The sequence below is a fragment of the Octopus bimaculoides genome, chromosome 9 (assembly GCF_001194135.2).
Source record: "Octopus bimaculoides isolate UCB-OBI-ISO-001 chromosome 9, ASM119413v2, whole genome shotgun sequence".
NCBI classification, from domain to species: domain Eukaryota; kingdom Metazoa; phylum Mollusca; class Cephalopoda; order Octopoda; family Octopodidae; genus Octopus; species Octopus bimaculoides.
The window spans coordinates 485,438-497,767 of NC_068989.1; the positions used below are offsets into that span (position 1 = coordinate 485,438).

General features: G+C 33.7%; 1 protein-coding gene across 1 annotated transcript in view; it reads right to left on the reverse strand.

Annotated features, from left to right (window-relative positions):
• Window positions 1-12,330, reverse strand: part of LOC106880231 (polycystic kidney disease protein 1-like 1) — a 246,725-nt gene that overhangs the window by 147,974 nt on the left and 86,421 nt on the right. The window contains exons 7-8 of the mRNA XM_052970309.1: window positions 2,779-2,865; window positions 107-1,355 (exon numbers count right to left, since the gene is read on the reverse strand). Of these exons, the coding sequence (XP_052826269.1) occupies window positions 107-1,355; window positions 2,779-2,865 (1,336 nt within the window). The remainder of the gene's footprint in view (window positions 1-106; window positions 1,356-2,778; window positions 2,866-12,330) is intronic.

Here is a 12,330-nt window from a genome sequence, read left to right on the forward strand (position 1 = left end):
TATATATATATATATATATATATATATATATATATATATATACACATACACACGCATATATATTAACAAAAGCAACAAATCATAAATGTGGAAGTATTTAAGTTACCTGTAGTCCTCATGACAAACATTATTGGAATCCCAATAAGTGTTGGCCTGAGAATATCAATGCTGAAATATGTCAGTGGTTCCTCCACAAGGACTTCCCAGCTTTCAGTTATGTTTGAAATGTAGTTGAAAGCCACAACACTGATATTCACAGATCCGACTGTCTTAAATATATGTTCAATGCAAGCGTAACTGCCATTTTTTTTGACAAGTTCATAATTTTGTAGGGAGTTACCCAAATTCCAGAGTAGATTGAAATCCGAACCAGACATGACTTGTACACAGAGTAAGACAGGGACATTAACTGACACTACTTCATCAGTAAGAAGTTCCAGTAATTTTATGGGTTCTTGGACAACAATTCTCTGTGCCAGGGTGGCAGTGACATTACTGACTTCATTATAGGTGCTAACAGACACGTGAAACTCTCCAGCATTTTTGAACACATGGCTTTGACTTGAAGTGAAATTCTTTTGAAGAGAATATGTTTTTCCACCAATGTTCCAGTAGAAGTTCACAGGTGTACTAACAGAAGTATGAGCATAAAAGGTCACACTTTGACCCGTCTCGAGAAAATAGTTACTAACAGGCTGCAGTGTAACACTTGTTATACGTTCTTTCACAAATATGATTTTTTGTACTGTTTCTTGGTCTTGCTGCAGTGTGTGGAACGTAGCAGATACATTATGTTGCCCTATATCTTGAAATGAGTGCTGTAAGTATGATGAAGCTGTTGTGTTAAGAACAATTTGTTCATTTGTTCTAATCACCCACCTAATTGGATGACTTTTTGATAATATTGGTGATTTCAAGAAAAAGGTAGTATTTTTATATTTTGGAATAAAGATATTTGATAAAATGACAGAAGATTTAATTTCTTCGTAAACAATTAACTCTAGATCCATTGTTGCTTTTACGGAACTGATGTTGTTTTTAGCAGTAACATGAGGTTTAAAATTTCCTGGTATTGAATAGGTGTAGCAGACTTCTCCTTGAAGATAGCAACCATCCCCATAATCTTTACGTAATAAGACTGGTGCTTGACAGTCACTCGTATGACTAGTATGGTTGGCATCAAGAATAAACATTTTCTTATTCCCATCACCAAAATCGATCTGTAACAATGTATCTTCTCGCGTAGCAGTAAAAAACGATACCAGAAAATGAACCGGTTCGTTCACTTGATAAAACTTATTTGCATTAAGAGGCAGGTTAAATGAAAGATCTTTCAAATACTGACTTTGAACAATCTGAAATGAAGGAAACAGAAGATCATATGAAATGTTTTACAATAAAATGAGCTAAATTTTAGTCTATTTACAAGTTTAGCAAAAATTATCACTTGAAAAGATAACCGTTACATAATTTTCATATAATTCCTACATTTTCTTAGACTAGCAATATACAGGATTTTATTGTTGTTAGTCGTTATATTTATAGATTTATGCAATCAAGATGAAAATGATAAACTGAATGAGGAGCACAGAGATTGCAGGTTCAAACCTGATGCAGGTATTTCTTTGTTTCAAGGTAATGTGCTTAATTCTACAAGATATAATTAACTAGTCATCACAAATAGTCATAAAGTTTTCATATGGTTGGTACCCTATAATAGTTGCCTTTTATTAGGAAACAGACAAGCAACTAACCCTTTTTTTTGCAATTACTGCATGAGGAAATAAATACCTCACCTTCATTTTCATTGTAACAAGCTTTCAGACTTTTCCATTAACTCAAACTTACTCTACACAGATCATCAGTAACAATTAGTGGTAGTGGTAGTGAGACTATTAAAAAATACTGAGAAGGGGAGAGACAGACAGACAGACAGACCAAGTTTACTGTATAGGAGTTGAGAATAATTTGAAAAGATCTGTAGTCGAAAGTATAACCATGGGTTAGTAATATTCAATATAATATTGAATAAGCTAATTCTTCTTTTTTTTTTTTTGATGAATTGAATCCAGTTCATCATGTTATTAACATGAAAGCAAAGTTAAACTGGCTGGGATTTGAACTCAGATTGCAAAGGGAGAAAAGTAACTGTTGCCAGACATTTAAGTTGGTGATGCTACTTTTAAAATATTGATGAGTAACATTAGAACAGAGAGAAAATATCTTGGTGGTGGTGGGGGTATGGTTAATTAAAAATTACAAGGTCATTAAGCCTTGAGGAGTAGGTTTAGCTGATTAAATCAATATAGTACTTGGCTGGGACTTGGTTTGTTGATCCAAGAAAGATGAGAAATGGGATTGATCTCTGAAGTGTCTCAGAATGTGAAGAACTGCAACGAAATACCTCAAGGCATTTTACTTGCCACTTGAAGGATTCTGCTAATCAAACAGGTTTTCACTTCTTATCATTTACTTCATTCTTGCAGTAAAGACAACCATATTTGTCAACTGTCAAGTAATGGGTTACAAAAATATTAAACAGTCTTTCTTGACATCAAAATCAGCAACAATGGAACTGTGACCATTTTAAACTTCTTTTCAACATTGGTCTACTCAAGCAGAACTAAAGATCTTTCTTTTTTTTTAAATATCTATTTTTTATTTGTCAAAGAACAAAGAAGAAATGAGAAGAATCCATGGAGAAGTTTTCAAATCAAGCGAAACAGAAAATATTTAATTTTTCCCCTTCCCATGTTTATTTTGAAAAAAAATTCTCACCACACTTAGGTTCTTTGAAAGACTTCCATATTGGTTGGTTCCAGTGACAGAAACTAGAAAAACTCCGACTTTGGTAAAAGAATGATTCTGAAGAACAAAGAAAAGAAACAGAAAGGAACAAATCAAAGTTATTGCAGTTATATAATACTCTGTGTGTGTGTGTGTGTGTGTGTGTGTGTGTGTGTGTGTGTGTGTGTGTGTGTGTGCGTGTGCGTGTGCGTGCGCATACTTGTGTGTGCATTGTCAATGGTAACTTTTGCAAATTACATGTTTCACTTTAAAAACTGCCAGCACAATGAAATGTTCAAACTATTGAGTTCAAACTATTTCAGTTGTCAAGTATCCATGTTGTGATGAGATTCTCTTGGCATGTTTTTGGCTCTGCAACTCTTACGTTTGTTTCTTCTGCAGTTATCACCATTGGGAATGGCATCAATATGATGACAACTCCAAATTGGGAGACAGGTGAGACAGGTGTCATTTCCATTTAATGGATGTCTTTGTTTATAAAGAAGTCTTGTTATTGATATTTGACTCCATATATATTTTAAATATTCCATAAATCACAAGTAATTTAGATCTGATTAGTTATTGCATTTTAACTTTTATGTTTCTTTGTTTTTTTAAATTTTTTTATTTTATTTCAGAGGGAAAATGAAAGAATATAAAAAACAGCAAAACTGAACAAAACTAAATTCTTCAATTACTTTGGTGTATCAAATGCTTCTACCCAGTTCTATTGACTTAGACAGCATTTACCAATTTTCACAAACTACTCTTTTGATTATCATAAAATATTTAATTTAAATATCAAATGAAACCAACTACATCATTTTTCAGTTTTCTTATAATTTAATTAATATTGTAACTAATCTTTTCTCAATGATGTTTCTTAGCGTTTCTTTGTTAACGCCTGTAACCTTCTAATTATTAACAGAATCATAATACAAAGTTCTTTATGTGAGACGAATCTGAAAGGTTACTAACATGAGGAAATTATGATACAACAGAGATAAAGCTGATGGGAAATATATTAATAATAATAAATACACATAACTATGAAATATGTTTAAGTTTCTTAATTAAAATGCTCGTGTAATTAATAATTTACTTCTATTTACAGTTAATTACTGATTAAAGCAACTACTAAATACTCCAGTTTATTGCTCTTTATCACAAGGATTTTATTTTAGTAGTAATAATACTAGGACTATTTGGCTACTATTTCTATTCAGTCAATACACACGTCTTCATTGTAATTTTTTTGCTAACATTTACCTCAGGCTCATTATAAACAGGACAAACTTTTATTTTTAAAGAAGAAAAAATCATGCAAAAAATACCAAAATACTTATTTGCTTTTTTCTCTTTGAAATACAAAAAAAAACATGATGTGTCATGATGTAGTGTTAATGTTACAGCAGAGACATTATGAAATAATCACAGTAATAAGGGGCTTAACATCAATAATAAATCACTGGAGAGTAACTAGTGATTAAAACAGTGACATAAAACACAAGTCAGACAACAATCTGTAAGTCTTTACACACGGAAACATTAGAGAAAGAAAGAAAGACATTATTTGTTTCATGAACAGAAGTGATATGTAAAATATCATGAAATATGCAAACAGCCATTGACTTGGAGTTGTTGATTATAAAATATAGTCTTGAAATCCCACTGTTTAGTTTCCCTATAACTTTGCTTGTTCTACGTATGAGGTACAGCTGGTTAAAGAGAAATGGAGGTGGTCTAACTGTTGAAGAGGCAAATAGTTTTATGCCACCAACACTAATACTGTATTGTTGTATTGTAGCTGTTATTCAAAACTTCAACCACTAAGATAATTGATCAGACACCACAAGTGAACCACCACTGTCTCATGTGATTGGTCTGTTAATTGACCATTCAGCACGAGGCTGTGGTGGGACATTTTTTGACTCAGATGTTTTAGAATTTGGTTTCCAGTCCCCTATTACAACTGTTTGGCAAACAGCTTAGAGTACAGATGGCCAAGGGGCAGAAAGCAAGGACCTCTGGTGCCATGGGGATTTGTGCCACTGACTTCATATATTTTGGGGCCAACCACATGGGGGCCACACAGATGGCTTTCTATAATTTCAGAGCAATCTGTCTCTTTCCCAGTCAGAAAATACTTATGTTGTTCATTGTAAATTACTTGCACCAATATCTTTATGGCTGGCAATAAATATTCAGTTAAATATTTGTGGGTTCCTTCAGTTATCATTCATACAGCCAATGAGAACCATCTTCATTTATTACCAGTTCAACTCACATTGACAAGCAACTGGCAAAGAGCATCATGGGTAAAACCATTTTACTCTCTCAATCATTCTGTCAGGCTGGTTGTTATTAGATATCAATGACAAAGTTCACTGCAATAAACTGAAGGAATGTGGAAATATTTACAAATGTCTCATTAGCTGACAGTCCTCAACCTAAATGCCATTTGTCTAATTTGGAAAACAATGCACCTCACAAAATTGTTCCATCTTTATACATTTTATTGTAATTAACAGTGACATGTCACTGAAATACTCGCTTTCCTTTGTTGTCCGATGTCTACTGATTCCTTCTTATGATGACACTTTTAGCTGTTGCTAATTTATGTGGATGGAAAACAATTTTCAGCTGGAGTCTGATGAAAAACATATTTCAACAAATATATATTAACAATCTTAATCAACCATGCAGCCATCTGTCAGTCCATATGTGAATGCATACATACATACTGACATACATGCACACATATGTATACACACACACACACACACGCATGCATGCACGCACACACACACACTTATACATACATGTACACACACATATTCTCAGTTGACTCTTGTTCTCTTCATCACAAAAAGATATGTAAAATTTCATTAAAAAAATTTACAGTCAATTTGAAAACATTGGTGAAATTATGAAGCAGAGCAGAAGATGTTTAGTTTGCTTTAGTCACCATGACATTGACCATGCTGGAGCATCACACACACACACAGAGTTCAACAATTCTTCCTTCTTTGAATATCTTCTGATATCATTTACTTTTTTTTTTTTACTGGAAGCTTTTGTTTAAACCCTCATCCTAGAAGGTACATCATACACCAATGTTGCAAGGTTATAACAACCACAATGGGACAATGTATACTCATGTCCTGATACAGGACCAATCACTAACACTAAATTGGCTGATAGGTGGTGGGCAAGGATCTGCTAGTTTATATAAATATTTAAAGTCACTATAGAGATATGTTCAAATAATTTTAACTAATCTGTTGATAGATTAGTCTTAAACGGGTTTAAATATATCTTATGATATGTGCAGTGCTAAAGTGTAGTAATTACTTGGTGCCCAGTAACCCAGGTATTTAGTGTTGGTGTTGTGACATGCAGTGGCAGCCCCATTTTTTGTATCTTAGCTGTGCTAACATTTGTATATTTCTATTTTATCTTGAAGGACAACCCCATCCTGAATAACACACAACAGTTTTGTTCTTTTTGTTGGTAATTTTTCAGAAATGCCCAGTTAAATGTTCGATTTCATTGAAGGGGAATAGTTTTTGGTTTTTACAATGGTAATAAATCTGTATTGCAAGAATATTTCTTTGAAAAATATTATTGAATTCAGAAGTTTTGTTCTATGATGGGAACTAAAAGTCCCAGGAATTATTAAAAGATGATGTGCCTTTTGCTTATATAAATGGATACATCTACCGTTCTTTCACTATTTATCTAGTCATGTTGTTAGTATATTTAGGAACTTCCTTATGGCTTCACACACCTATTGAGGAAATGGCTGCAACAACTCACCATAAAATAGGTGAAGTTGCACAAACAAAGTGACTTTCTCCTCAAATCTCCTCAAACTGTAAATTGTATTTGAACTAGCAATCTTTGCGTGTAAACCCTTCTATCTTAAATACAATAGACTTACAATATTCTGCACACCAAATTGCATCAAAAGGTAAATGGCTGCCCCTGACTCCAGGCATTTAATGACTACTCGTTACTCAGTCCTGCCACCTCGGCTTAGTATTGAACTCTTTATTGTTGCAGCTTCTTCTTGTATCCAAGTTTATAATTCCTAAAACATTTCACCAGGAGAGAAGTCAACCCTCTGACCATCGGCAGCAGTAGCAGTAGTAGTAGTAAAACCAGTTTTCCATAATTTCCCCCACCAGCTGTTTAACTGACTTGCTAGGAAAACTAAAATTTGTTTTAGGAGGTGGTGATGCTAGGGGAGTAGGATGGGTGCAGAGGGTATATTGAACATAATGAATTAGTTTAGCATGCAAGGACTTGCTGCTGGTTTCCTCTGTTGACAGTAGGGACAGTTTTGATTGTTTTTTGTAGCCAAACAGGGTTGACAGTTGGTCTTAGAAAAGCAGGCTTGATTGTAGTTAGTGTCTGTTTTATTTGTCTACTGTCTGCTTAATTTCAACCTGAATGCCGTTCACTGTCAAATATGGCAGGTTTCCTTGTCAGAAACAGGGGGAGCAGAGGAAATAGTTGTCAATCTAGGCTAGAAATGAATTATAAAATATACAAAAGAAAAACAAAAAAAAAAGCCTCGATTTATTTATTAAAACAACAAACTTTTTTTTAATGAATTTTATTATTATTATTATTTCAGATAACTTCAAGAAAAACCATTCTCATTCAGAACTATTCCATTTTGTTGAAATAGATTAACTTTCACTATAACTTCAGTCTTTTATCTTTTATTTTTCACTCGTTTCAGTCATTAGATGTGTGGCCATGCTGGAGCACTGCTTTGAGTGTTTTAATTTCTTCTATATTAATTCTAATAGAGGCAATGTTTATGCCTGCTTAAACATAATTGTTCTGTTAGAAAACGGTAGATACTCTCAGATTGGTTTTTAGTTTAAAACACACTCTTTTTGTTTATATCTCACTAGTGAAGAGATAAATCCCCACCATCTCTCAACCAGATCATGTGATTTCAACCTTCCTTGGTTTCATCAATGACGGACACTTGACCGCTAGAGATAAATTCTAAGAATTACACCAAGATTCTTCATCTTGAGGATATGTTTAGTTTTTGCAGTTTCTTAATCCAACAGAATTTTTTTTTTTCTTTAAATATCATCCAATAAATCTAATTGAAAAATATTCCTGCTTGAAATAGAAATATTTAGAATAGTTTTAAATATACAGTCAAAGTTTGTAACTAATGTTTAATTACTATGAAATTTTAACACATTAAATCAGTCATTGAAAAAATGTTTTCCTGAAAAAAATAGTCCATAATAACCTGTCCCCACCCCTACACACACACACACACACAAAAGTGTCCCTTGTTTACCAAGTTTCATAAAGTACTAAGATAGAAATATAGTTGAAATTTGTTGTCTTTGTTAGCAAAGGCATTCAAGCTGTCACTGTCCTTCCATTTTGCATAACCAGGATTATATTATGCCATAATGGTAGAGAAAGATTTGAGGGAATTTGGAAGCTATTTTTAGCATGTCAGACACTGCAGAATTTCTTTCGTAAGCCTTCTGCTATTGTCATTGCAGTTGTTGTTTAGTCGAGGTCAGCACTGACCAAGTAGAAAGCTATGGATGACCAAAGTACATTTAGGAAAATATCATCCAGTGTGTCCAAACATTTCTGAAGTGGTAGTATGTGCATTAAATGAAATTTGGTTGCTATTTCTGGCAGGATTCCATCCTTGAATTATATTTTCAATACTTCAAGACTGACCATTCAGTTATTTTTCAGTGAAAATATTTTATTGAAATTCCACTGTTTTGCTACAGAGTCATCACCATCATCATCATCCTTTAAGGTCTGTTTTCCATGCTGGCATGGGTTGGACGGTTGTTTAAAACAGGGCTTAGCCATTTTTATCAGTATATAAGATGCACTTTTGCATCAGACACACTCTTATTTTATGAAACTGTTTTGTAGAAATGATGATGATGGTGATGATGATGATGATGGTAATGATGATGACGATGGTGATGATGATGATGATGCAACAATATTAAGGGTGTCCTATATCTCAACTTTATGTTCATTCAAGTTAGCTGTATAGTTGTTGGGGAAGAGAATTGCCATAAAGGATGTGAAGTCTGTATTTCTGGCTGGTTTGTGTTATCATGATTGGCCACTAGGGAAGCAGATGACCACTGAGGTTTTGATGTCATCTACTCATTGCAAATGACTGACAGGCAGATGACAGTTTGTTAACATTCCATTCATCTTTCTAGGAGCATTTTCCATTTAATAATAAACAAATAGGCACAGGCATGGCTGTGTGGTAGGTAGCTTGCTTCCCAACCACATGGTTCCAAGTTCAGACCCACTGTGTAGCACCTCAAGTCAGTGTTTTCTTCTATAGCCTCAGGCTGACCAAAACCTTATGGGTAGGATTTGATAGACAAAAACTGAAAGCAGCCTCTTGTATATATGTGAGTGTATGTGTGTGTGTGTGTGTGTGTGTGTGTGTGTGTGTGTGTGTGTGTGTGTGTGTGTGTTTGTCCACCAGCACCATTTGACAACTGGTGTTGGTGTGTTTTATGCCTCCATGACTTAGCAATTTGAAAAAATAAATACCAGGCTTAGAAAAAAATAAGTACCGGGGTCAATCGTTTGACTAAAATTTTTCAAAGCAGTGCACCAGCATGGCCAGAGTCTAATGACCAATGTTTTGTAAGTTTGTGCCATTATTTGTGAGTTTGTTATTTTCTGATATATTTCAACTTGTTTCCAACATTTTGTTATTAGTAACAATTATGCCAGGTCGATCTGTACTCATTGAACTTCTTTGCCAAAGATACTTGGTCTCCTTTCCATAATAGGACAGCAGAAAAGCAGAGGGCAATTAGAAAATTATAAAAAAAAAAAACAAACGAAAAACAATAAATATGATTTTTTAACAAATATCATAGAAAGATTAGAAGTTCTATAAATCAGTCATAATCTTTTTGTTTTTGTTTTTCTGGTTCTTGTTTGCTTAGAAGGGTTAACCACTTCCCTTTCGATCTTTGAAATGATTTCATGAAGAATACAAACCTTCACCAATTTAAAAGTCAGCTGCAACAGCAGCAGCAGCATCAGATGCAATTTAGACATATTATTTAAGAAGGAAGAAATCAAAATAATTTAATTACAAAAATTAGTTGTAATTTTAGCTATTTTAATAAATTCAAATGAAACTGATCCATTTCCTCCTCTAAGCTGACTCCTACAATATTTTGTATTCTGATTATTAATGGAGGAAACAGAATGAATGGATAAGTATAAAAGAAAAAAGAAAAACAACAAATAAAATCAAGAAAAATAAAAATCAATAAATTACAATAAAATTAATGAGTTATACTCTTCGCCCCCTGATGCACCCAAAATTAAGAAAAATAAGTTAATAACTTGTATTATCCACCATCATAAATAAGAAGGTACATTTCTTCTGATATAGTACAAAGTTACTATTATGAATATTAAACCTGGTGGAATAACAGATAATCCAGGAAGAATCAGTCTTTGAGTGTTTTGCAAGATGACATAAAGGAATGGAATCTGTGTATATCCATTGCTCAAACAAAACGAGTATATTTAAGGAGGTTTTTATCAGATGTAATCACACAGCTATTTTTCAGTAATATTTTAAGTAACAAAGGAGTTTGTTAAACTTTATCAAATCTGTCAACAGTTAAAGAAGATACACTATGGAACCTTGACTGAACTCATCCAATGATCAAAGGTGTACCAACCCTAACCAGCCTGTCTTTTGGAGGAGTATAGTGTATCTAAGACTACATTATCCAAAAGAGCTTTCACTTTTTAAGATGGTCAGATGTAATTCAGAAGTGTTTTGACTGATATTCGGAGCAGGTCCAGCATCCACTGTTTAAGTTCATAAAAAGATGCATGAGTTTAGTGTTTTAAGATTTCAGTATGAAATCTTGGAGTTAAGGTTTTAATCAACAATAAACTACCTTCAAAGTAACTTTATTTGAAATGTTATACAGTAACAATTTCAAAGTGTGCATATTCAATAAATTGTCATAATGTCTCATGAAACTGACACTAAATGATGATGATGATGATGATGATGATGATGATGATGATGATGATGATACATATGTGTGTGTGTGTGTGTGTGTGTTTATCCCCTCCCCACCGCTTGACAACCAGTGTTGGTGTGTTGCATCCCCATAGCTTAACAGTTTGGAAAAAGAGACCGATTGAATAAATACCAGGTTTAAAAAAATAAATACTGGGGCCAATTCATTCAACTAAAAAATTCAACACAGTACCCCAGTATGGCCGCAGTCTAATGACTGAAACAAGTAAAAGAATAAAAGAATAAAAGAATAATGGTTATAACTAGAATACTTTGAATGAGAAATCTTACTGAATCATTACTGAAGTGGAGCCAAAAAGAAAAACAATATCAGGGTGAGTTAAAATGAGAGTCTTAGAGGTAGGGCATTCCAGCCTAAATGGAACAATGATAAGATTCTCCAGCTGTTAGAAATATGGGGGAAGAGAACTATAGTGGTTAAGAGAGAGAGAGACTATGAGGTTTATGTTTACTTGTTAAATGATAAATAGTAAGAATGACATTAGTCATATGCTATCATTATTATTACATGTGGCATATTGAAGGTCAAATATCTGGAATTTTGTTCAGCTGAAAAATGTACAAACATTTGCATTGACAAACAAGTAAACAAACATTTTACTATCAATCTTATTTCAAAGCTTCAGTGTAAATATATAACTGTATTTAGAATTAAGTGTGCTGTTTATTCATTTCTAAGCTATTTCCAGTTCACATTTCCAGCATTACTTATATATATAGATAGCATGTTGTTATTTAAATATGATGTTTTACAGTCTATAATATTGTTCAATTGAGGTTGTTACCAAAATGTTATATAATCAATTATGTCATTAAAATCCCAAAATTTACAGCCTTAAACAACTCCATCACCTGCACTCTAGGCTAAATCACATTTTCATTCTCACCCCATTCAAGAACTGGTTAATTTTTGGTCACAGCTTCTACATCTCTTCCTCTGCAGAGTATTTTTCATCTTCAGTTTGGTATCTCTCTTCATCATGTCACCACCAGAATGGATTGGAATTCAGGACAGTAAACAGATTTTGAATTCATTTTTAAGCTTTACTAATTATGCAAAATAATGTCATTACTTGCAACAACACTTTACAGGATTATAGATAGCCATTGGTCAGATTTTGTATCCAACCAACGCCTCTACTCATCAGAGTTGTGTCTTGTAACTTGCATGATTCAAGAGTGCCAGCTCAGAGTGTTTGGCCATATTGCTTGATTTTCTGAGTGAGACCCTGCTTACCATGTTCCCTTCACTGAGAATCTGGCTGGGTTGGCAGCTTATGTTGGTTGACCACATACCTCATGGTGACAGCAGATGAGGAGGTATCTTCTGGAGATGAGGACTCTACTTGATGGATCACCCAGGAGGACTCAGGAATATACCAACAAATGGTGAATGCAGCAACATGTTTTAGTGGCACATG